Source organism: Ochotona princeps, chromosome 2 (genome assembly GCF_030435755.1).
Source record: "Ochotona princeps isolate mOchPri1 chromosome 2, mOchPri1.hap1, whole genome shotgun sequence".
In the NCBI taxonomy this organism is placed as follows: domain Eukaryota; kingdom Metazoa; phylum Chordata; class Mammalia; order Lagomorpha; family Ochotonidae; genus Ochotona; species Ochotona princeps.
The window spans coordinates 109,893,127-109,917,017 of NC_080833.1; the positions used below are offsets into that span (position 1 = coordinate 109,893,127).

The 23,891-nt window shown below is 55.4% G+C and overlaps 3 protein-coding genes across 3 annotated transcripts; 2 read left to right on the forward strand and 1 right to left on the reverse strand.

Moving 5' to 3' along the window:
• Positions 1 to 506: 506 nt before the first annotated feature.
• Positions 507 to 3,201, forward strand: LAMTOR2 (late endosomal/lysosomal adaptor, MAPK and MTOR activator 2). The gene is made up of 4 exons (XM_004589025.4): positions 507 to 697; positions 905 to 1,067; positions 2,736 to 2,825; positions 3,012 to 3,201. The coding sequence occupies exons 1-4, from the start codon at positions 630 to 632 to the stop codon at positions 3,066 to 3,068; spliced, it is 378 nt and encodes a 125-aa protein (XP_004589082.1). The 5' UTR covers positions 507 to 629; the 3' UTR covers positions 3,069 to 3,201.
• A 1,850-nt stretch (positions 3,202 to 5,051) lies between these two features.
• On the forward strand, positions 5,052 to 13,778 carry RAB25 (RAB25, member RAS oncogene family). The gene is made up of 5 exons (XM_058660433.1): positions 5,052 to 5,346; positions 9,771 to 9,966; positions 11,967 to 12,160; positions 12,473 to 12,553; positions 12,920 to 13,778. Exons 1-5 carry the CDS (start codon positions 5,304 to 5,306, stop codon positions 13,045 to 13,047), a joined length of 642 nt encoding a protein of 213 aa, XP_058516416.1. The 5' UTR covers positions 5,052 to 5,303; the 3' UTR covers positions 13,048 to 13,778.
• Positions 13,779 to 17,905: 4,127 nt separating this feature from the next.
• MEX3A (mex-3 RNA binding family member A) lies at positions 17,906 to 23,616 on the reverse strand. Its single transcript, XM_058660426.1, has 2 exons — positions 22,416 to 23,616; positions 17,906 to 19,165 (listed from the first exon to the last, which is right to left on the reverse strand). The coding sequence occupies exons 1-2, from the start codon at positions 22,876 to 22,878 to the stop codon at positions 18,030 to 18,032; spliced, it is 1,599 nt and encodes a 532-aa protein (XP_058516409.1). The 5' UTR covers positions 22,879 to 23,616; the 3' UTR covers positions 17,906 to 18,029.
• Between the last annotated feature and the right edge of the window lie 275 nt (positions 23,617 to 23,891).

A 23,891-nucleotide genomic window follows, 5' to 3' on the forward strand; every position in this document is an offset into this window, starting at 1 on the left:
GTTCCATTCAGGCCTGGCACCTCTCTCTCTACCCGGAGACTGGATTTTCGTCCCGCTGGACATCCACTGAAGAACCTCAACTCTATGAGGGACCCTCTATGCCTCCCCATGGCCGAGACCTGAATGGCCTACTTCAATTTAAGTACGATTCCAGAGAACTGGATGTCGCCTGCACGCCCGACCCGGAGGGCGTGATTTCCAGAATCTCTCGTTCATATCACAGCAAACTGCTTTGAGAAGTAACCCAGGAGGAGCCTGACCAATACAAAGATTTATTATTATCGCTACTGAATCGCCAGTTGCCAGGCGGCCATGATGACCCCTGTCCGCGGAGGGGTTAAATGCCCTCCCGCCCCTGCCACACTGCCCGGCCACTCCCGCTCTTTCCTGCCCCCACACGCGACCGCGTGGTCCTGCTGAGGAGGCGAACTACAGCTCCCAGGATGCCTCGCGAGGCCTCAGGAACTACAAGTCCCAGTTCCTCCGCGGCTGAGCGGGGCTGGGGCCAGAGCCACTGTCGCGGCGTCGGAAAACTACAACTCCCGGGAGGTTCCTGAGGGTGCGGCTGGGCTGCCGGAAGCCGCAGGACGCGGCCCGGCGCCGGGACGTTAGGGTGAGCAGCCGCAGGCATGCTGCGCCCCAAGGCTTTGACCCAGGTGCTCAGCCAAGCCAACACTGGAGGCGTCCAGAGCACCCTGTGAGTGGCGAGCTGGACCCGAGCGTTGACGACCGAGTGGGGCGGGGTAGGAGGCGGCCGAGGGAACATCTCTGGAAAGGGAAGCACTGGGGATGCTTTCCGGGACCCACTCAGCTCAGACCCTTGCCGCCTTAGGGAGTCGGGGTGCTAGCCAGCACCCCACCCGGAGGCGCGACCTGTCCACGGTCCTTCCCTGTTTCTTCTCAGGCTACTGAATAACGAGGGATCGCTGCTGGCCTATTCAGGATACGGAGACACAGATGCCAGGGTCACCGCGGCCATCGCCAGTAACATCTGGGCCGCCTACGACCGGAATGGGAACCAGGCATTTAATGAAGACAACCTTAAGTTCATCCTCATGGACTGCATGGTATGGAGCCGGGGAGACAGACTTCCTCCAACCCGCCCCTCTTCCCTCTGCAAGGGGATTCCCAGGGGGTGACTTGGACCCGATCCTGGATGATCACTGGGGTGGGGTAGAGGGCAGGGACAGAATCACCGGAGGGATGGCTAAGAGTTGGTCAGCGGCAGTCTGTGTGATGGGCAGGACCCCCAGCCCTGAGCAGTGACTGGTTTTGCTCATCCAGTTGCCCGAGGTGGAACCTTGGGTAAGTCACTTCAAGTTCTGTCTGTGGAGTGCTTCCTTAATCTCACCACCCAGAGGGGAAATGACGATCCACACTCCCTCACCTCAGGGTTGTTGTGACAAATAAACGAAAGTTTGCAGATACACAAAGGGCTGTCCACTCGGCTTCACGAACCCCCTGGCCCAGCGCAGAGGCTCCAGCCTCTAGGCCAGCTCCTTTCTTTCAAAACCAGGAAGTCCAGAATGGAGAAGTCAACTTTCTGGGGACAGCAACGGTTTCTTCTCTGAGTCTGTTCAGTTAACAGATAACATGGATCTCTGCAGGGCCTTTAAGGATTAGGGGGACAATGACAAACAGGACAGCCCCAGAATAAATAAATACATAAATACATAAGGCTCTACTGAAGCTTACAGTTGCACATACAATTTGAAATAAGTAAAATATAGTCTGTATTGGTACTGATAATGCAGCGGAGAAACATTATAGCAGGGAAATAAGAGCGTGCAGAGAGCAGGTGTTTAGGACCAACTCCCTGGAAAGGTAATGTCTGATCAAAGAACACAAGCAAGGTGGGGATTCCAGCACAAGCCCATCTGGCAGCACAATGAGTACAGAGGTCTTGAGGCCAACCTGGGCTAGGGTCAACAAGGCTGGCCTGGCTGGAGAGGCCTGAACAGGAAGGGGACAGGGGAGCAGGCCAGCAGGATAGGGAATGCAGTGCCTGGCTCCGGGCTCATAGGGGACGCCTGGGAAAGGTTTACAGGGCTAAAGTGATCAGATTCCAAGGATGAATGCGCCAGGAAAGATTTCACTGGAGTGGAGCTGCCTCCTCTCCTGCAGCCGCTGCCGCCACCATCACTATTTTGATTCCAAGGATGATTCCTTGGGCCTAGCTACAGCTGGTGCTATGAGACATTAGCTCTTGAATGTTGTGACTGCAGCCTAGACAAGATATATACTTTAAGTCGGGACTCAGTACCAACAGAAACTCACTGATGCAAAGAACTGGTTGAAATAGCCCTATTCTTACTGTATTTCTTTTTTTCTTCTTTATAAGACCAATTTAAAGTACTGTTCAGCCTTCTGAGTCGATCTTATAACCCAGGGGTCAGACTTGCAGTTCAAAACACTACCTTGGGAGGAGAAAAATCAGCTGATTCACTGTTCCCATGTTTGCACAGTCCTTGGCAGATGTGTCTGGCGTGAGGTAGGGATTCCAGAAAGAGAAATGGGGGGTCCTGGATTCATAAGTGGCTGTGCCAAGCCTGGCATCCAGGCCCAGAGCCCCATGTCCGTGGCTGTGGCCAGAGCTTCCAGCTGTATCCCCTGCTGTGTCCAGGACATAGAAGGACAGTGAAGACCCTTTGAGTCCAGCAGAGCCCTTGGGGAAGGAGAGGGACTGAGGAAGCATCAAATAGAACATCCCATCCCATATCCTATCCCCTTACCAGGAGGGCCGTGTAGCCATCACCCGCGTGGCCAACCTTCTGCTGTGTATGTATGCCAAGGAGACCGTGGGCTTTGGAATGCTCAAGGCAAAGGTGTGTATGTGTCCCACCCCAGTATTGTTCTCAAGTCCTTGTGCTGACTCAGTTCATGTCTGGTGGGGGCTAACTCCCAAGAGCAGCGAGGGGCTAGGGGTGGTTGAGGTATAGCCTTCAGAGTAGAACGGGGTTCTTCTAGCTACAGGCCTTATGCAAGATTGACTTCTCCCCTACCTCTTGCAGGCCCAGGCCTTGGTGCAGTACCTGGAGGAGCCCCTCACCCAAGTAGCTGCGTCGTAGTGGACACCACTGGTTGCAGCCCAGAAGAGAGAAGAACATTGTGCATTGTGGAGGACAAAACTATGGGGGAAGGCTGGGACCTTTGTTTTTTGGTGGGGGGTGGTGTTTATTTAATAATAAACTTCAGCTCTTGGCTTGGCTTTTTTGGACGAAAAGAATCACAGGAGATAGTCAGGAACAGGGAACTACGCACATCGTGTTCTGCAAGAGTAGATGTCTGCTTACAGTTTCACTGTGATGTCCCACCGCCAAATGGTTCTGGCCAGTAGCCTCTCTGACCTCACTGACCCCGCCACTCATGCGTGAATCTTCCCCTACAATGTTGGTTAGGAATAAGCTCTTGGCACAGGCCTGGAGGGATCCTGACGGAGAGAGACTGTCAGACTCTAAGTGGTCAGTGGTCTCTCTGGGCTTCGTTGGAGAGGATATGTTTTTACTTTGGGGGTTGGAAAGATGCCCCTGATCTTCATCTGAATTCACTCCCTTAAATAGCCATAATAGGGCCCAGCGCGGTGGCCTAGTGGCTAAAGTCCTTGCCTTAAATGTGCCAGGATCCCATATATGGGCACCGGTTCTAATCCTGGCAGCCCCACTTCCCATCCAGCTCCCTGCTTGTAGCCTGGGAAAGCAGTCAAGGATGGCCCAAAGCCTTGGGACCCTTCACCCACATGGGAGACTTAGAGGAGGTTCCTAGCTCCTGGCTTTGGATTGGACTGGTGCAACTCTGACTGTTGCAGTCACTTGGGGAATGAATCATTGGATGGAAGATCTTCCTCTGTCTCTCCTCTCTGTGTATCTGACTTTGCAATAAAAAGAAATAAATCTTTAACAACAACAACAAAAAAGGCCACAATAGCTAAACCTGAGCCAGGCTGAATCCAACAACTTCAACCAGATCTCTACATGGGTGTAAGCAGTGGAAACATCTGCTTTCCCAGGCACATAACCAGGGAACTGGATTGGAAGTGGAGCAGCAGTGTCCACGCTGGATGCTGGTATTGCATTCAGCAAGCTTAACCCAATACATGATAATGCTGGCCCAAAAAATGCCTTTTAAAAATTTTTTTTTTTTTAGGGAGAAAGATTTTCCATCTGTTGGAAGGTGATCTCAAATTGACTGCTGCAGCCACAGCTGGGGTGGATCAAAGCAGGGAGCCTGTATGCCTTCCTCCTCTGGCACTCCCAGCTTGGTCAGTAGAGACTCAAATACCTGAGCTGCCTCCCAGGGTGCTTGTTAGCAACAAGTTAGAATAGGAAGTGAAGCAGTTGGCTCTCTGAGCCTACATCATCCCAAACAACCTCTGTGCCCAACAGCAGCCTCAAACATATGCATTTGCTGGGTGCAACTCCTGTTCAGGAAGTGACAGCAACCAAAAGGGCCCTCAGAGCCCTTCCCCTCCAGATCCTGCCCCATCAGACTCTTCCTGCCCCATGTCTCCCTTTCCTGGTGCCTTTAAAGCATGTCTGTGTAAGGTATGCTATAGCTCTTTAGAGCTGTGGGCGTAGACCCATTTCAGGGAATCCATTAGGATGCAAATCCCAGTGCCACCTGGGAGGAGAACCTCTGGCTGTACCAGGGCTCTGGGATGTCAGAGGAGGAAGTAGTCACTGTGGCTGAGGTGCAGCTCCCATGTACAGCAGCTGCCTGGCAGCCTGCCCACCCCAAGCCAGCAGCAACCCTTCTGGTGCTTCCAGCAGAGCAGCCACCTCTCCCAGGATTCTGAAGGGGGCTTCATGCTCCTTGGCGGCTGAGGGGACAGGAGAGGGTGCAGTTCTCACGATAGGTGGCTGGATCCCCTCACCACAGCTCCCAAAGACTCAGCCCTCAGCAGGTCCTGTCTGCAGATCCTGTTCCAGTCTGGGCTTCACCCCTCCACCACCTCCTAGAATGGGCTCTGCTGCTCACAGGAGCCCAGCCCGCTGAGCCGACAGCCAACCTGTCTAACCTGTCTGACGTCACCATCTCTCCACCCACCTGAGCCCCAGGTCTCCAGCCTCCCCGCTCTTCCTGTTCTCAGCTTCCGTCCTCTCCGCTTCCTCGCTGCACCTGCGGCTGCCAGAGCTGGGAGCCTCCCCTGGGCCCACAATCTCTCTGGCTGCAGGAGTCTCCCCCAATGAGAGAAGGGGTGGGCCCAGGTTTCCAAGAGAGCCAAAGGCTGAGAATACCTGAGAGCCACCACACAATCTTGTCACTTGTGACCCTGAAGACACCTGCACCCTCCATGCTGGGCCAAGATGGGGAATGGAACCGAGGACGATTATAACTTTGTCTTCAAAGGTGAGTTTGGGTCCAGGAAGGGAGGAAAGTCTGGAAAGACAGGCGCAGAGCCAGAGAGGGGCCTTCCAGTCCCAGGCCCCTTAGAGCTGCTTTCCACTAAGAAAGGAAGCGGTAGGGTCAGTGTGGGAGGGACACAGGGCAAAACGCCTGAGGGCCACTCCCCCATGGCTGTAGATCATACCTGAACGTGCCAAGTGTTGGAATTCTTGGACAGGGTCAGTGCCTGCAGCAACAGAGATGGAGGTCAGACTTCAGAAAGAACTTCCCTCCTGTGAACAGGGGAAGCAAGCCGACTTCAGGAAAAAAGAAGAGTCAACTTTCTGGGCAGGTGTCTATAGAAAAGGAAAGGGGAGAAGTATGCCACCACAGAACTAGGAGATAAACATGAAGGGGCAGCATTCTGAATCAGTCGTTGGGCTCTGGTAGACGCCAGGGGACGGCTCTTAGGCTGTGGCCTTGTCTGCTTCTCCCTCAGCTAGGCACTCGGATCCCAGGCACTGGGTTCTGTTGACTGTCCCTGCAAGGTGTGTGTGTCCTGCTGTTGCTTTATCTCAGCCACTGCGGTTAGCTCTCTGCTGTTTCCCAGCCCAACCCACACGCCTCCTCCAGGGCTGGGTGGACTGGTACAGCTTTCCTCTCCAGCCACCGCACCCCACGGCCTCTCCCAGCTTCAGCCCCACCCTCCCTCAAGCTGGGAAACCTGTACTCCCAGCATCTTTCCCAAGAAAGACAGAGACAGGGTAAGGGTTAGTTTTTGCTCTGCACCTGCCACCATCGCATGGATCACCCTAACATCTCCCTAACATTCTCTTTTATTATGAGAGGGTCATGGCCCAGGCAGGGCTGAGATCTCAACTCTGTCACTTTTCAGATGAGGCCAATCACTGTGAAAAGCTGGGGAGGAGATAGGGTTGGGCAGAAGGAGATGTTAAAGGCAGGCTTTGTGCAGTCAGGGTCAAGGGCAGGAGCTCCATGATAGCCTCCCCTGGCTCAGGTATAGGCTGCGGACTTCCTGGAAGAGGCTGCCTCTGATGAAGCTGCTGCTGCACCAGAGGCAGGTGCAGGCTCAGGTGCAGGTGGGAGCCGGCGGCTGAAGGCTGCTGGCAGCCTGCACTGCCTGAGGTGTGGCAGTGATAGATCCAGACAGCACAGCCCTGCCTTTGCACTGGCTCGGTTTTTCTGAGTGCCTGGCTTCCTTGTTGTTAAAAAGAAGGATATCATCGTGAGGCTTGTCCTGTGGCATTGCTCTGATAACTTGGGTACTGGACAATGCCTGGCACACACAGCAACAGCACTCAGTCGGTGTCAACCAAGGGACTCTGCGTTTGGCAGGTGAACAGATGGAGGCTTAGAGGCAGTCCTTAGCTTCCTTGAGGTCACAAAGCCACAGCACACCAAAGTCCTTGCGGTGGGTCACTCTGGAGCCCAAGGACAGGACTGGAAACCGATCATCAGGGAGGAGGGGGGGAAGGGGAAGAGGTTCCTGATAGGCAAGAGGCAGGTGAGTGCACACACCGCACACACACACACACACAATACATATACAAGGTGTATGCTAGAGAAAAGTTTATGGAAAGGCTTATTTAAAAATGATGCATGAGTTCCAAAATATTTTGCACCAGAATAAACATATCTTTTCTTTTAAGTTCATTTTCCACATTTTTTAAAGATTTATTTATTTTTATTGGAAAGGCTGATATACAGAGAGGAGAAGATCTTCCATCCAATGATTCCCTCCCCAAGTGACCGCAACGGCTGGAGCTGAGCCAATCCAATCCCACATGGGTGCAGGGTCCCAGAGATTTGGGCCATCCTCAACTGCTTTCCCAGGCCACAAGCAGGGAGCTGGATGGGAAGCGGAGCTGCTGGGATTACAACTGGCACCCATATGGGATCCCAGCGCGTTCAAGGCGAGGACTTTAGCCATTACGCTATTGCACCAGGCCCCATTTTCCACAAATTTTAAAGTACCCTCATGTGCATACACACACATCCTCTTACCCACACAGCTCTTTCTTGCCTCCTTTTCAGAGGCCTTTAGAGATTGTGTAAACAAAGAAGTTGAGCTCCAGAAAAGGTGAGCCACTTGGTCAAGTTTACCAGGCTAAGCAGAGCCCAGTCCTTGGGCGTCAACCTTCCACACTGGAAAATCCCTTCTAATCTTGAGTGCCAGGCTCTGTGCTGGTCCAGTTGGTGAGTTGTACTGACCCCAGCTCTCCAGATCCCATGGGAAGAGCTGGGCCCAGCTGCACCCCAACACATCAGGTCCTTCTCTGCCCTTAGGATAGAGACCATTGTCATTTCCATTTTCCATGTGTAAAAGGGCATTTCTAGGGGATTAGTAATTTGCTGAGGGACTCAGAGCCAGGGGCTTCTTACCTAGAGATGTCTAGGTCCTAACTTTGTAACATTTTTGCTCATTTACAGGAAAGACAAAGGGACAAAGTAAGGGGGCCCTCGTCCACTTCCCATCCAGCCCCACGTCCCATCCAGCTCCCTGCCTGTGGCCTGGGAAAGCAGTAGAGACTGGGCCACTCCCCAGATGTTCACAACAGCCAGGACTAAAGCCAGGAGCCAAGAGCATTACACAGGACTCCAATGTGAAAAGCAGGAACCTGAATATCTGAGACATCCTAGCTACCTTCCAGAGTCTGAACCAGCAGGAAACATTAGTCAAGAATTAGAGCTAGGGCCTGTGCTAAGGCAGAGTATGTTAAGCTGCTGCCTGCAATGCCAGGTTCACATATGGGTGCTGGTTCAAGTCCCAGCTCTGGCTACTGCAGCCATTTGTGGAGTGAACCAGCAGATGAAAGACCTCTCCCCCCCCCAACTCATCTCTGCCTCTCCCTCTCTGTAACTCCTCCTTTCAAGTAAATAAATCTTATTTAAAAAGGAAGAGCTAGGGCCCGGTGGATAGCCTAGTGGCTAAATCCTTGCCTTGCCTGTGCTGTGATCCTTGTGAGTGTCAGTTCATATTCCAGCAGCCCCACTTCCCATCCAGCTCCCTGCCTGTGGCCTGGGAAAGCAGTAGAGACTGGCACAAAGTCTTAAGACCCTGTACCCACGTGGAAGACCCTGATGAAGCTCCTGGCTCCTGACTCCGGATCAGCTCACTCTGGCCATTGCAGCTACTTGGGGAGTGAATCAGTGGGTAGATCTTTCTCTTTGTCTCTCCTTCTCTTGTATATCTGCCTTTCCAATAAAAAATAAAATAAAATAAAATAAATTTGAAAGAAGAGCTGGAGCTAGGAATCAAATTTGATATTCTGCTGTAGGTCTTTTACTTTGCTTTTAAGTTTATTTGAAAGGCAGAATGAGAAAGACAGAGATCTCCCATTTGCTGGTTCACTTGCTAAAATGTCTACAACAGTCAGGTCGGGGGCCCAAACACTTAGGCCGCCTTCTGTTGCTTTTCTGGGCTATTAATAGGGAGCTGGGCCAAAATGGAGCTGTCAGGACTCAAACTGGCACTCGTATGTGATGCCTGTGCTGTAGGTGGCAGCTTAACCCACTTTGCCAGCCACAGTTCTGGCCCAATGGAAGATATCTTTCTCTCTCCTTCCATTTCTCTCCTTATCCCATTGTCTCCTGCTCTCTACAACTCTGCCTTTCAAAAATAAATAAAAATAAGTGTGAAAACAAAACACTGCGCAGTTACCCTCCAGTTCCTTTACATAGACATGCACCTGTTTGCATGTTCCTACTGTCCCAGTGGTATCAGCATGTCCTCACATCCCCGCAGCTGCCCACGTGGTACCGGGAGAGACCTTGGCTATCAGAAACCCAGCCTCTGACTGACTCGCAGCAGCGCACCAGGCTTCTAACTCTCCAGGCCCTTTTCTTTTCTCTTTCTCTTTCTTTCTTTCTTCCTTCCTTCCTTCCTTCCTTCCTTCCTTCCTTCCTTCCTTCCTTCCTTCCTTCCCTCCTCCTGCTTCTTCAGATGTATTAATTTTTATTTGAGAAGCACATTTACAGATAGAAATGAAGACAGAAAGGTTTTTTATTCATTGGTTCACACCCCACAAATGGTCACAATAACCAGAGCTGAGTTCATTTGAACACAGGAGCCAGGAACCTCCTCCCAGTCTTTCTTTCCAGGCCACAGGCAGGGGAGCTGCATAGGAAGTGGAGCAGCTGGGACACAAACCAGAGCACATATGGGATGCCTGTGTCACAGGAGGAAGTTTAGCTTAATATGCCATGGTGCCTGAATTACTCACTTTCAACTCGTAGCTCTGCTCATCCAGACAGGCGCATGGAGCTAGGCTGCAGAGCCCCCCTTCTAGTCTCTGCCAGCTGGTCCCACAGCTCCTCTTACCTCCCCGGTGCAGCCTCCGCTTTCTGACGGGCAGACCCTCTAAATTCAGCTAAACTCAGGTGGGTCTGGCCCCTGTGCTTAGCCCCTCACCTGTCCACCCTTCCAGTGGTGCTCATTGGCGAGTCGGGCGTGGGGAAGACCAATCTGCTGTCCCGATTCACACGCAACGAGTTCAGCCATGACAGCCGCACCACCATCGGGGTGGAGTTTTCCACCCGCACCGTGATGCTGGGCACCTCTACCATCAAAGCTCAGATCTGGGACACGGCTGGCCTGGAGCGGTACCGAGCTATCACCTCAGCGTGAGTCTGGGCCCCCAGGGGGAGAGGGGCACTGGAAGGGTGGGGGTGTCCCCCTGGAGACGCTAGCTGAAGGGAATGGGGTGAGCCAGGGGGCTGGTGTGGGAATCACAGCAGGCAAAGTCCTGTATGAGCCAGCAGAGCTACATCCAGAGCATAAGGTATTATTGCATATTTGGTACTTTCTGAAAGTCCTGCCAGCAGTCAGGAGTTAGCAGGGATTCATGCAAGCGCTGAGTGAATACAGGCCGTGTGGGTTGGATATAGGGCGCCCCCTCACGTCAGTATGGTGCTCTGCAGTTAAAAAAAGGCAAAAGGCAGGTCCTAGCATCTGCATAGTTTTGTTTTGTTTTAAAGATTTATTTTATTTTTATTACAAAGTCAGATATACATAGAGGAGAGAGAGAGGAAGATCTTCCGTCCGATGATTCATTCCCCAAGTGAGCCGCAATGGCTGGCGCTACGCTGATCCGAAGCCGGGAACCTGGAGCCTCCTCCGGGTCTCCCACGCAGGTGCAGGGTCCCAAAGCTTTGGACCATCCTCAACTGCTTTCCCAGGCCACAAGCAGGGCCTGGATGGGAAGTGGAGCAGCCAAGACCATACCAGTGCCCCTATGGAATTCTAGCACTCAAAGGGGAGGATTAGCCAGTTGAGACATTGTGCTCAACTGAAAAACATTTTTAAAATATTCATTTATTTTTTTAACCTTTCATTTATTTTTTAATCTTTTTGAAAGGCAGAGCTACCAGAAAGTACGAGAGAGAGAGAAAGAGAGAGAGATCTTCCATTGGTCTCTTTACTCTCAACAACTGGGGCTATGCCATGCTCAAGCCAGGATGTCAAAGCCACGAGCATCTTCTGGGTCCCCCTCATGGGTGCAAGGGCCCAAGGACTTGGAACATCTTCTGTTGCTTTCCCAAGCACATTAGCAAGGAGCTGGATGGGAAATGGAGCAGCTGGATCTGTAACCAGCACCCATACAGGATGCTGGGGTCTCAGGCAGCAGTTTAACTGGCTGCAGTACAACACCAACCCAGCACATGAATTTTAAAAATATATATTTATTTTAAAATGTATTTATTTCTATTGGAAAAGCAAATTTACAGAGAGTTGATACAGAGAGGAAGATCTTCTGTCCGCTAGTTCACTCCCTAAGTGGCTGCAACGGCAGGAGTTGAGCTGATCAGGAGCCAGGAATTTCCTCTGGGTTTTCACACACGTGCAGGGTCCCAAGACTTTGGCCATCCTCCACTGCTTTCCCAGGGGACAAACAGGCAGGATGTGAACGGTTCCCAGAGGGGATCCTGGCGCTTGCAAGGCCATCGCACCGAACCTGGCATGTGCATTTTTATAAAGACTCAGAAGATACACAGGAGGTCCAAAGGGTGTCCTGGTCAGCAACAGACTTGTGTGTGTGTGTTTGGGGTCAATATGAGCTATGAGGCAGGAAGAAGAGGCAGTGGCTTTGGTTCAGTACGTGTACTGCTCAGGTACACTCACCCTCATCGCTTCATCAGCTGATCTTTTACGAGGAAACTCTGGTGATCGAGTGCATTGGGAGTAAGGGAATGCCACCAGCATCCACAGCCCTTGCTCCACCAGCTGCAGGCGGAAGGCTGCGTGGTATGCTGCAAAAACACAGGCATTGGGCTGGTCCCAGAAAAACGGCCATAATGAGTCAATAGGGCGGTAAGGATCCCAGAATCCTGTGGGGAAAGGGTCGGAGGCAGGGCATCCAGGACTTGGCAGCAGGAGTCCAGATGTGCTTCAGGTGCATAGAAGGGACTGCAGTCACGATGAACGGGGCCTGATGAGGGAGCCAGGACAGGCTTTACAGCAGGAAGGCCCGTTCAGATGCTTTCTAAGACCAGGGTTCCTGGAGGGTGTGGGAGCCATAGACTGCCCCCCGGACTTCCCGTTCTCTTGTTCCTGCGTCTGGCACACTATTGCCCCTTCTCTGAGGCCCATGCCCCGATCCTAGCCTTCCTATACTCCCACCCAGGTACTACCGGGGCGCGGTGGGGGCCCTCCTGGTGTTTGATCTAACCAAGCACCAGACCTACGCCGTGGTGGAACGCTGGCTGAAGGAGCTATACGACCACGCCGAGGCCACCATCGTCGTCATGCTTGTGGGGAACAAGAGCGACCTCAGCCAGGCCCGTGAAGTGCCCACGGAGGAGGCCCGCATGTTTGCCGGTGAGAGCCCAGGCTGGCATCTCCCGCGGGAGCCCACAGTGCCCTCCCTGCTCCAGCCTGTGGTGCACAGCGCCCCCTGCTGGGGCCCCATCACCCCACGGCTGGTCTCCCCTCGTGGGACATGGAGTATGTTCCTTGGGTGTGTGGGCTGCAGGGCCGTCACCAAACCCCCTCATTAGTTCTTCTCAGAATTAAAGGAACTACTGGGTGTCACGGCTGACCACAGGACACGCACGTGCGTGGTCAACACTCAGTGAATGTCCGTATGATCTCTGATCCCCTGCTCTAACAGTGGGTTTGCTTTCCTGGCAGAAAACAATGGGCTACTCTTCCTGGAGACCTCAGCTCTGGACTCCACCAACGTTGAACTGGCCTTTGAGACTGTCCTCAAGGGTAAGAGCCTGCTTCCCCTGGCTCCCCTACCCTGCATCCCAGGGGGAGTGGTGCTTCCATGGGCAGACTGCCCCTCTCTGCCCACTCTACCCCATCCCGAATCCTCCCCAGGACCCCTAACTCAGCCTGGAGCTTAGGGAAGAAACCCAAAGGTTAGGGCTAAAATGGGGATAGGGGTGCGGGACAGGGGTGCGCTAAGTTTTTTCCCTCCAATCAGGGAAGCAGAGGGGACCTGGCAGCCCACACTCCCACTTCCTTCCTGCACCACTCCCTGCCGCAGGGGCCACCTCCAGAGCTCAGACGCGACAAGCGGCATGGGGTGGGAACTTCTTCTGGCATCCTGACCCCTGCCATCTCCCCTCCTAGAGATCTTTGCAAAGGTGTCCAAACAGAACCAGCAGAGCCCCCGGAGCAATGCCATCACCCTGGGCAGTGCCCAGACTGGGCAGGAGCCTGGCCCTGAGCAGAAGAAGGCATGCTGCATCAACCTCTGACCTTGGCCTCTGACCCCCTGCCCCTTGTGGGGCTCTCTGCTGCTTGCCACCCCAGCTCAGCTCCGGGACATTTCCCTGCCCTTGGATTCTGGAAGTCAGGATGTCTAGTACCCTATCCACAGAACCCAGAACCCTCAGATCCTCACACCCCTCCCTCAGGGGCCCTTAGGATCTTACTCCCCACAGACCAGAGCCCTCGAATAAAGCTGTTTTGTATTGATGCCTGCCTGTCCCTCAGGGCTTCCCCTTATGCTTCAGCTCCCCCCTCCCTGAATCCCTGACCCCCTTCCTGTCACTACCCATCCTCACCACTCCCCGCCCCCCGCAGAGCCAGCTGCCTCTGGAGTTCTGTGGTCTGGGGACAGTGCCAAGGGGGCAGGAGGTGCTCGCCCTTCCCTCTGCCAACCCCCTCAGGGCAGGTGGGGGAGGGAGGGTGGTGTAGAGGGGAGGGGTATCTGGAAGGCAAGACAAAGAAAGCCATCGGCAGGCGCCATCTGGTGCCCAGGGCCCTGGTGCCAAGAACTGAGGTCACTCCAATGCCAGGGGCAAGAGGAGGAGGCTGGGGTGATGGGGGTGGGGCACAGGGAAAGAGGAGGAGCCAGTGTGAGGAAGGGGTTTTCACAATTCCCTCTCCTCCAGCCAGTTTGAATCTGGCAGCTAAATGGGGGAGGGTATCTGGCTGTCTGGTCCTCCCCCGTGGAGCTCCGAGGTGGTTGTCTGGGTTAGGTCGTGATCACCTAACCTACTGGAAACAGTCCCATCTCCGAGGAAGAGAAAGGAACAAAGGGGAGCAATGATGGGGCAGGGTGCTTGAGGGCAGAGTGGGGGAGCCCCCCAGGGCCTAGGGAATTCTTCCCACATGTGTAGCCACCACCCACCCCAACACACCAGACAAAATCTCACAATTCCGACCCATCGCACCTGCTCTCGCCCACCCGAGCTGACGGATACAGAGAAAACCACAGCCTTAAGTAATAATACTTTTAATAAAATTAAGTTCTTAATAGCACATTTAATACATTAACCCTCCCCCTTCTTGGTTTCTCTGCGTTTTGTGCAACATCACTTTTGATTACTCATGGGTCCGTTTTGTTTCCCGCCTTTAGTTTGCTTTTGAAATCTTTTGCCTTGGTGGATTTGTCTGTGTCTTCACTAGATGCCTCAAATTAAGTCTGACCACAATCCTACTCTACTTTCTACAGTGGAGAGACCATCCCCCCTGCCCCAGGGCTGTCTCCACCCACCCACCCGACCCCACCCGCACCCTCGAGTGGGGGAAGCCTTCCCCACCCCAGACGCTACCATCCCAAACTAGCGGGGTTTCTAGGACAAAAAGAGCAGGGGTGGGGTGACTAGTCCATCCGGGGAGAGGGAGGTATGTTTGGGGTCCAGGACCAGGGAAGGGCATGGTAGTCACTTGGTGTAATGTAGCAGGTGTCTCTTGCCAAAAGAGCTGGGGTCAGGGCAGGACCTCCTCACCACCTTGGACAAATGCTAAGCTGGGGTGGGTAGGAGGCCAAGTGCTTTACAAACCTCGAGTTCTCTCACACGAAAGCCAGACATCTCAGTTCCCTCTGGGAAGGGCCCTGTGCCCCCAAGACAAGAGCCCAGTGGATGACTCTGACTTGAACACTCACAGGTGGACAAAAACAGAGGGCTCAGGGACCCCGTTTTACCAGGCCTTCAGGGACAGTGTCTCCACCCCACCCCAGGAAGTCCTTGCAATCCAATTGCTAAGAGACAATGAAGCACTTTGCAAACCTGCAGAACACCTTATGGCTTTAAAGGAGAACCGCTGTTGAGATTGTTACCCATCCCCACCCTCCCCCTCAATGCCACCGGAGGTCCACAGCTCTGAGGAAGGTTGCATGCAAACAGAGGTGTGGCCTGATGTGCCCCCAGCCCCAGGAGGTAAGAGGGCTTGTGTGGCAAGTTCCCAGGCTTCTAGGTCTATCCCTAGCAAAGCTGGCCAATCTGGAACCACACAGCCACCCCCGTCCTCCCCCAGAGTATCAGGAGAGGGACCCAGCCAGGCCCCTAGCTCCCCAACTCGGGGCAAGGAAGAGTTGTGCAGCACCTGATCGAGGTAATGGCCATATATCCTTTCCCCTGGGAAGGGAGCCCCTCTCATGTTTGTCCTACAACTCCTCGAAGTCCAGGGATCCTTAGCTCAACCCCAGGCCGGTGGGTGGAAGCTCCTAGCTCCCTTAACTAGCAACCGAAGTTGACCCCGAAACCTGCAGATTGGGCAGCTCAGGGTGAACCCCACCATTTCCCTCCTCTATTTGTCTTTTCAATACGATTTTTTTATACATTCTACCGAGCCCGGGGCCCTCAACGCTACTAAACTTTAAGCTATCTGAATATCATCTAAGTAACTAGTAACTCTTTCTTTCTCTCTCTAGGATTATATGAAATAGATTTGAATTATTATTATTATTAATAATTATTTTTGTAGTACTCTTTTTCTTTTAAACCCTTCGGTTTCTTTTTTTCTTTTTCCACTCTCTTATTTTTGGTTAAAAAAAAAATCTATTTCTCTTAAATCTCCTACTTCTCTGGGGGCTCCCAAGAGACCTACTGGCCTGTTCTGGATTTTTCCCTCCTCACTTGCCCCGGATAAGGGCAAAGGAAAGGGGACGCACCCCAGGATCCTCCTTCTGGTCCTCCAGCTTCTACTCTTCTCCTCAATCCCTTTGTTTGGCTCTGCCGGGTCCCCTCGGGGAGGGGGAGGGGAGCCCCTGGAGGAAATCCGATCTCCTTGTGGGGCCCCAAAAGGGACCTGGCTCCTCCAGCCCCTCCCCCTCTCCTATCCCTCCGAGGATACTCCCCCCAAGAAAAGCAAAATGATATTCCTCCCCAAAAAAAAGTGGGGGAAAAAAGGAACGTAAACCCGAACATATATTAAAAACACTTTGTTTTTCTGTTAAGATTTAACTCTGAATACAAATGTATTTTTTTTCTTCTTCTCTCCCTACATATATTCTAAACCTTCTAAAGTTTTTTTATTTTTTAAGGATCACTTTATCATAAAATAAAATATCCTTTTCATATAATAAATTACCTAATAAAAAGTCTTTTTTTTTCATATTAGCCCAGGTTCTTTGCTACATTTATACGGTAATAAACGCCTTTATTAAAATAGAATATTAAATTATAAAGAACTGCTTTTTTTTTTTTTTGCTATTTTTGTTTTCTCTCCTCTGTGTTGGTCGCCTATCTTGCTCCCTCTCCAGCTCTCTTTCCTCTATTTCATCTTTTATGACGTGTGTTGTTTCATTTCTAGGTTTGGCTCCGTGGGGAAGGGTGGGATTGAAGTTGCTGAGCCCCTAGTGTAACAGTCTTCTGCCTTTGTGGGTAAGGAGTGGCGAGGGGGGAGGGGATGGACACCTCTCCCCTCCGGCCCCCCTCCCCCGGCGACCGAGGGTGCCCATTTGGTTTGGTTTCTATTGTACAAGCATCTTAGGATGGCTCACGTTGGCGGGGAGGAGGGAGACTGCCACAGGCCATTTCTCTTGGCTGTGACCTCCGTCCTCTTCCCTCCTAGGCTGGTGGGCTGGAGGGGGAGGTTGAGGAGAGGGGAGTGAACTCAGAGCAGGGAGCCCCCTCAGCATCCCTGCACCCTTCTCCCTCTGGAGCTCTGAAGCGCCTAAGGGTGATTCAGAATAACCTCACTCCATTATATACAAGAATCTCCTGGGACCCTATCCCCCCCACCCAGCTCCAGGACCCCCAACCCACACTCCTGGCCCGGCCAGCGGAACCAGAGCAGGTGGGAGGCTGGCGAGCAAAAGGGAAGCAGTGGGGCCCTTGCTCCCTCACTCCCCCCACACAATGGGTGGTGGGCAGAGATTTCATGATTTGCATGCTGAGGAGGATTCAGCCTGGGTCTGGAGAGAAGGGGGGAGCAGGGGAGGGGAGAAGTGGCAGACACAGCCACGCCTCCTCCCTCCACATAATGCCCATAGCTGACGAAGGTGGGGGTGCCTCTTCCTGCACTCCCGTGGTAGCCCCAGCCTCCAATCTGCACTGAGAACAGGGGTACATTCCATCAAGGATTCAAGGTGTTTCTTTGGAGAAGTGTCGGGGGGGTGTGGGGAGGGAGAAGGAGGGCTTACTTTCTCCCAGGGACATTGGGGTCCCCAAAGCTGGGCTGGGAAGAGAGGAGGCAGAAAGGAGGAAAAAAATGAAGGAGCAAGCACCACAGAGCAAGGGAAGTAATGGCCACCAAGGGGCAGCAAGAAAAAGGGAACCAGCAAAAGGACCTGAAGGAAAAGCCCAAAGGAAGTGGGGGGAACCCTCCAGCTCCTCTAACCCAGCTTTGTGGGGCAAGGGAGGGGATTTTAAGCCCTTGATTGATATGCTTCTGCATCCCCCCCCAGACTTTGAGGAGGGCCCCACCCCCCCTTATCCTTTGGGAAAATCCACAGCAGGTTCCCATGCAGGAAGGTGGGGCCAGGGGCCAGGGACTAAAGGGTCAAATGAGGAGGTCAGAGATCAGGACCAGAAGGCTAGGGGACTGGAAACAGCACCTTTGGGTGCCAATCGTGAGCCTCGCTCTCCAGCAGGGGAACACTGCTGGGGAGGTGGGCAGGGGGGTTGTTGGGATGCCCTAGCTGCCACCTCTGACAGACAAAAAAAAAAAAAAAATCACAAAACTTTCTCTCAGCTGCTTCCAGATAGAAGGGTGTGTTGAGGTATCAGAGTTGTAACTCTAGTAATATTTCCGGCCTAGCCCCTTCCAATCTTTCCAGGACAGGGTGACCAGAGGCTCTGGAAGTGGTACATCCCCAGGCCACCACCGCCTCCCTCTCTCCCCACCCCACCCGGGGCCCAAGTGAGCGAGTATTTCTAAGCACCTAGTCCCAGAAAAATAACCACTTGCCCCAAAGGCCTTTCTGGAAAACAGTCCAGCGCCAGGGATGGGGAGGGGAGTGGGGGCCCCTGGGAGGTAGGCCCAGCAAGTATGGGGCACGGGGCGATTAGGAGAATATTCGGATGGCTTGCGTGGCTGTGATGTGGCAGACGGGACACTCCGGGTCCGTCCTCTCGCAGATGCGCACTGCACACTCCATGCAGAACAGGTTGTGTCCACAGGGCACTAGGGCGGCAGTCACTTCGCTCTCAAAGCACACCATGCAATCCCGTCCGCCACCAGGGCTCCGCAGGCCACCACCCCCAAGCTTCGAGAATCCCTGCAGCGGTTCTCCAGGCGGGCGCCTCGGGAGTCCCGCCAGGTCCGACCCTGCCGAGGAGGAAGAGGCGGCTGCTGCGGCAGAGGCTGCTGGAGAGCGGTGCGCACCAGGAGGTCCGGTGGCGCGGGCCTTGGCAGAAGAGGAGGAGGATGAGGAGGATGAGAAGAGCACCGAGGTGGGTGTGGCGTTTTCCTGGCCCGCCCAGAGCGGGGGACTGGTCTCGGCCACGCTGTAGTATACGTCCTGCTTGCCCACGCCATAGCCCGGAAACAAGTAGCCGCCGTAGCCAAAGTCTCCACTTTGCTCGCCCAGGCGCGGGGCCTCAAAGCCGGAGTCCACTCCGCACTCGCCGATGCAGCCCAGGCTGTTCTGCCGGAAGGTGGAGAGGGGCTTGCAGCCCGGTGGGTGCACCCGCCAGGCATCTGAGTAGCGACTGTCCAGTGCCGCGTCCGGGCTGCCCGCCAGAAAGTCATTTTCATTGTTGTATTCGAGGATCTTGCCCGTGCGCACCGCGATGTGAGTCTCAATTTCCTCGCGCGCACGTTCCACGTTGCCCGGGGCGCCTGTGATCTCAAACACAGGGTCGCGGTCACGGCTCGGTGTGATGATGTATGTGTTGGTCTGCTGCTGGATGCGCTTGATGGTCGCCCCCTTGGGACCCACCACCAGCCCCACCACGCGGTAGGGCACTCGTACGCGGATGGTCACCTGGCCAGGCAGGGCCGGGGCCACGCCAAAAGCGGCGCCTGACTTGTTGCGTGAGGCGCGGATCATAGAGAAATGTTCAGCAGCTGATATGATTTCCCGCCGGGCCGTGGCCACATCTTCCCTGCGACCTGTCACCATAAACACCGGTTCCTCACCCCGCACCGGAGTCTTGATGTAGGTGTTGGTCTTTGCCCTCAGGGCCTTAATCTTGCAGCCTGGATTCGGGTGGGAAGGGGTGCATAGAGAGACATACATACAAAGCTCAGAAGATGAACCTACACACACACACACACACACACACACACACACACACACACACACCATCCCTCACCCCTCCAGCCCCCACAATCATTGTAGGGAGCTCAGCTACCTACCCCTGGTGCTCTCTTCAGGACCCTCCCAATCCAAGCACTCCAGGAAGCCCCCAAATAATTGCGGACTCTCCTGGAGCACCCCGAGTCACCCCCCAATGTGCTGTTCCCTCCATTGCTTTTGATTTCCTGGCTACCCACTAATTTCCAGTTACCCTTCTCTGTAATAGCCCTCAAGCTGCTCTCTTCCTAGCACACTGGGTAATCCCAGGGTCTATCTCCATTCAGAAATGCGCCCTGCCCAGGCCATGGCCACTGGATCCATGCGAACCGAAACCAACACCCCCGCCCCCGTCTCCCACCCAGCAGTCCCTCTCCCCAACCATTCCAGATTCCAGATTCATACCAAGTTTGCAGCAGCTAGTGGATCTAAGGACCAGAAAGCCAAGGGGGGTGGGGAAGGAAGAGTGTGAAGACACCTCCCTCATTTCCCCTCCAGTCCCTGGGGGGATGGAAGGACAGAGAGGAGCTGGCAGGGGGAGGAGGACTGAGCAGGGGAAGGAGAGACTATATTCTGGACCCACTGTTGGGCTTTGAAGTAGAAGTGGTTCAAGTTGGGACAGGGGAAGAGAAAGAAAGAAAGAAGAAAAGCGAGACAAAGACAGAGGGAGAAGGGTAGAGGGAAGTGAGAGGAAGGCTGGGATGGCCACTTCCAAATGCAACCTGAGACGGTCCAGTGCGCAAGCCGGCCTCTCCCTTCCCCATGCCCTCCTCCCCACCCTTTGCTGGAGCCTGGGAGGTACCCACCCTCTCCTAAGCACCAGCCACCTCGGAGCTGCCTCTTCCATCCCCACCCACCCTCCCGGACACACCAACCACATTCTTACGCACACCCACAACTTTTGCCCCCACTCATTTCAACTGAGCCCACACCCCTCTCAGGCACCACTCCTAGCACCTAAGGGTGCTACTTTCCCAACTCTGCCCCAGGTGAGTCCCTTTTCCTGTCCTCCAGCTGGCTTCTTCTCCAACCCTAGCAGATGTGGGGGGTGGGAGTGGGGCCTCGCTGGGGTGAGAGACCCCAGCAGGGAGCATCTGCCCCACCCCCTTTGTCTCCAGGCTCCTTGGGCCCAGGTGAAGCCCTACCTGTTGTCCAGCCTGCAGCCTTGTTGCTCTAGTGTCAGTCTCCGATTGTCCGCAGCAGTGAGATGGGGAGGAGGATAAGGACCCTGAAGCCCTCTCTCTTACCACACTACGCATGCGTGGTCTGATGAGCATGAGCATCCTGCTCGACCTCTGGCTAAGTTTGGGGTACATAAAGTTCAGGGTGTCTGGGTGAGGATAGGCCAGGTTGGACAAATAAAGGGATAGCTGGAGACCAGTGTGCACCTCGCCCTGGTTCTGAACCCTGAAAAGGGTCACTCTTGTGGGGCAGGCTCACTAGGCTTCACTTTCCTAGAGGTCGAATGGAGGAGCATGGGGCACCACAGCAGCAAGGGCGGGTGGGGGCTACACAGGAAGAACTTCCCCCACCCCAGAACTTCAGGGAGCTGAGGGGACTCTGCTCTTCTCTGCCTGGGAGAACCCCCACCTATCCTTTTGAGGGCCAGGCCCAGAGGATGCAGAGGAAGATCAGAGGAGAATCCCTCCCGAGACCACCCACCCCCACGCCCAAGCAGACACCAGCTGCCCCCACCCAGTTCCCGGGCTCCTGCTCCCCCTGTGTCTGACAACAAGAGGAAACCCAACTTTCCAAAGGGGAAATCTTAAGACACTGAGTGCCCTGGTGGGGTTGGAGGGGTGGGAGCATGGGCAGTGCAGGGAGATGGCAAGTCCCCTCCTTGGGCCCCTGGTTCTCCTAAAGACAAGTCCCTTAGCCCCCAGCACTCCCAGTGGGAGAGGTGGGCTGTGGAGTAGGGCACCCCCCAGGCCAGCCTCCCCTACCCTCTGCTGGGAGCCAGCCTCCTCCCTCCCTCCCAGCCGGAATGTAGCTCCTCTATTGTTCCCCACTGTGGGACAGCTCCTCCCCCACCCTACAGCTCCCCAGCCCAGCCCCTTCAACAATTTCCAAAGCCCGCTAGTCCCCCCTCCACTCCCCTTTGGGAAGCAGGAGAGGGAAGGGTCCCCCAAGATCCTGTCTGCTTCATTTGGACCCTCCCCAGCACCCCCACCCACCTACCTACCCAGCCAACCAGCCGAGGGATGCTGGAGATGAGAGGGTGTGGTATCAGATCCCAGACTGGATTCATTCTACATTCTGCACCCCCCACCACCCGGTACACAACCAGATATACACTCCAGCCACCAAATTTCCAGGTGCAGGTTTCTCACCCGCCCTGCCCCAGCTGGCCCGCTCAGCTCCAGCCCACTCTCTCCACGGCCACACATCCCTTTCTAGGCCTCTGGGCCCCAGGCCCTGGCCAGCCCAGAACAAAAGCCAGAGCGGGAGGAGGAGAGCTCCAGAACAGCATACAGCAGCTCCTCGGAGACCCCCCCTTCCAGATGGTGTAACTTCGGTGTGTGGGTGACCATAAGACCCCCACCCACCCCCCATTCCCTGCGCTGCCTCCTAGGCCAGCCTGGGACCCTCCCCTGAGCCACACCCCCTTCCATTCCAACACTCAGCCCAACAAAGAGACACAGCTTCGAACACTGCCAGGTCTCCCCTCAAAGTCTGCTAACTCCAGGCGACCGTGTGTGTGGGGTGCCCGGGGTGCCCCCTCCCCAGCCCACCCGCAGATTCCGGATTAGGGGTTTCCAAGTAACTCTTTGCACATTCCGCACGTTTTTGTTTTTTTTTTCCCCAGCTAAGAGCGGACACCCCCTCCGGACAGCCTCCCAGGATTGGGAAACCAGTTCCCCCCTCCCCTTTCCCTCTCCCAGTGCGAGGATATTTCTTTGTCTAAGGGCAGAGCCCTGGTGGGGGGAAAGAGGGGGTGGAGAAGGCTCCGGAGAACCGTCCCGACTCGGGGCTAGCGGGGAACTTTGTGGCACTCAGAAATCAGGGGAGGGGGGCGGGTCCCCCTTTGTGGGGGCAAAGGAGCGAGTGCGCGGTGGGCACGGAGGGCAGACATGAACTTTGCGCGCCCCGGGGACGGGCGCCCCCTCCCCGCCCCCACTCCAGTCCCTCTCCGCGGTCCCGGCGCCGGCTTACCTTGCCTGCCCACGATCTCGGCCACGTGCTCGGAGGTGGGCACGGGGACGCACTCGGTGGTGTTGCTGCTGCCCTTGAGACGCAGCTCGGCCTCTTTGTAGAGCGCGCAGAGCTTGGCGTCGCTCGCCCCTTTGGGGGCGGTGGGGGGCTGGGGCGTCTGCGCCGCGGGGGCCGCCGTCGGGGCGGCCGGGGGCGCAGTCGGCGGCGGTGGCGGCGGCGGCGGGGCCGGCTGCGGGGGGGCGGCCGGCTGCGAGGGGGCGCCGCCCCCCCCACCTCCCCCGTCCTCGCCCGCCGTGGGGGCGGGGGGCTCCCCCAAACCCAGGAGGCAGAGTTGATCGAGAGCCAGCTGAAGGGCGCGCTCGTCTTCCAGCAACCCCCGGTCCTTGGCGCTTCCCCCGAAACATCCCAGTTCTCCAAAGCCCCCATTTCTTTCCATTATTCCAGATACCACTAGACTAGGCATGGCGAAACAAAAGCTGGGGGAGAGAGAGAGAGGGAGAGAGAGAGAGGTGGTGGAAGGGAAAAGAGGAGAGAGGAGGGGAGGGGAGGGGAGAGGAGGGGGTGTGTGGGGAGGGGGAACAAAGAACTGGGGAGGGGGGAAGAAAGCGAGATAGAAAGATAGACCCTCCCCCTAAGCCCCCCTCCCCAAACACCCTGTAACCCGACTCCCCTTGCCCCAGCCCCCGGGGTGGGGGCGGGGGGGAAAAGCGAAGCAAAACCAAGAAAGCAGATCTCTCTGCTCTCCTCTCCGGGGGTGACGGGGGGCGGGGGCTGCGGGATCTCTGCCCCCACCCCTGCCCGCCTCGCTACCCGGGAGTCTCTAGCCTCGGCCGTCCAGACGCCCCACCTCCCCCCCGCCCCCTGCTCCAGGCTCCCGCACCGGGCCCCCGTCCTGGAGCGGCGCTCAGTGGCCCCCGATAGAGCCCAGCCCCTTCCAGCGCTCAAACTCTTTTGTTTTAAATGGACTGGATGGAGCAGCATGGAACTGACGGGAGGGGGGCGCGCCGGGGGCGCCCGGGGCATGCCGGGAGTTGTAGTTTCCCGCCCTCGGGGGCGCGGGGACGAATTCCTTGACCCGAAGAAGGATAGAGCTGTTACCCTTCGCTCTTTACCCCGCGGCTCGGAGGCCCAGCTGGAGGGGGAGGGAGGTGTGTGGGGAGGGGATGGAAGTCGAGGTCCCAAATATTTCTGGAGGGGCGGGTGGCGGGAAGAAGGGAACTGTGTGCAGAAAAGGAACGCGTTTGAAAAAGGCTCCTGCAGCGCGCCACCCCCAACCCCTTCCCAACCCCCACTGTTTCCAAGACCGGCTCCCACCCTAGCCGGGCCGGTCCGGGGCCCTCTTTCTTATGGTAATGAGAGGGCAGGGGGCGGGGAGCGGCGGTCCCCGGCTCGGTCACTGCGGCTTTGGCTCTCCCTCGCCCCCCCCCCCGCATCTCCACACACCACCACTCACTCCACTGCGCCCGCCGCGCACCC

Excerpts from the sequence above, each read along its gene's own strand:
- RAB25 (XM_058660433.1), top strand. The coding sequence starts at position 5,304 with ATGGGGAATGGAACCGAGGACGATTATAACTTTGTCTTCAAAG. Across the intron at positions 5,347-9,770 it reads TTATAACTTTGTCTTCAAAG|TGGTGCTCATTGGCGAGTCG; the intron begins GTGAGTTTGGGT and ends CCACCCTTCCAG. Across the intron at positions 12,161-12,472 it reads GGAGGCCCGCATGTTTGCCG|AAAACAATGGGCTACTCTTC; the intron begins GTGAGAGCCCAG and ends CTTTCCTGGCAG.
- MEX3A (XM_058660426.1), bottom strand. The coding sequence starts at position 22,878 with ATGCCTAGTCTAGTGGTATCTGGAATAATGGAAAGAAATGGGGGCTTT. Across the intron at positions 19,166-22,415 it reads CGAGATCGTGGGCAGGCAAG|GCTGCAAGATTAAGGCCCTG; the intron begins GTAAGCCGGCGC and ends ACCCGAATCCAG.
- LAMTOR2 (XM_004589025.4), top strand. The coding sequence starts at position 630 with ATGCTGCGCCCCAAGGCTTTGACCCAGGTGCTCAGCCAAGCCAACACT. Across the intron at positions 698-904 it reads GGAGGCGTCCAGAGCACCCT|GCTACTGAATAACGAGGGAT; the intron begins GTGAGTGGCGAG and ends GTTTCTTCTCAG. Across the intron at positions 1,068-2,735 it reads TCATCCTCATGGACTGCATG|GAGGGCCGTGTAGCCATCAC; the intron begins GTATGGAGCCGG and ends TCCCCTTACCAG.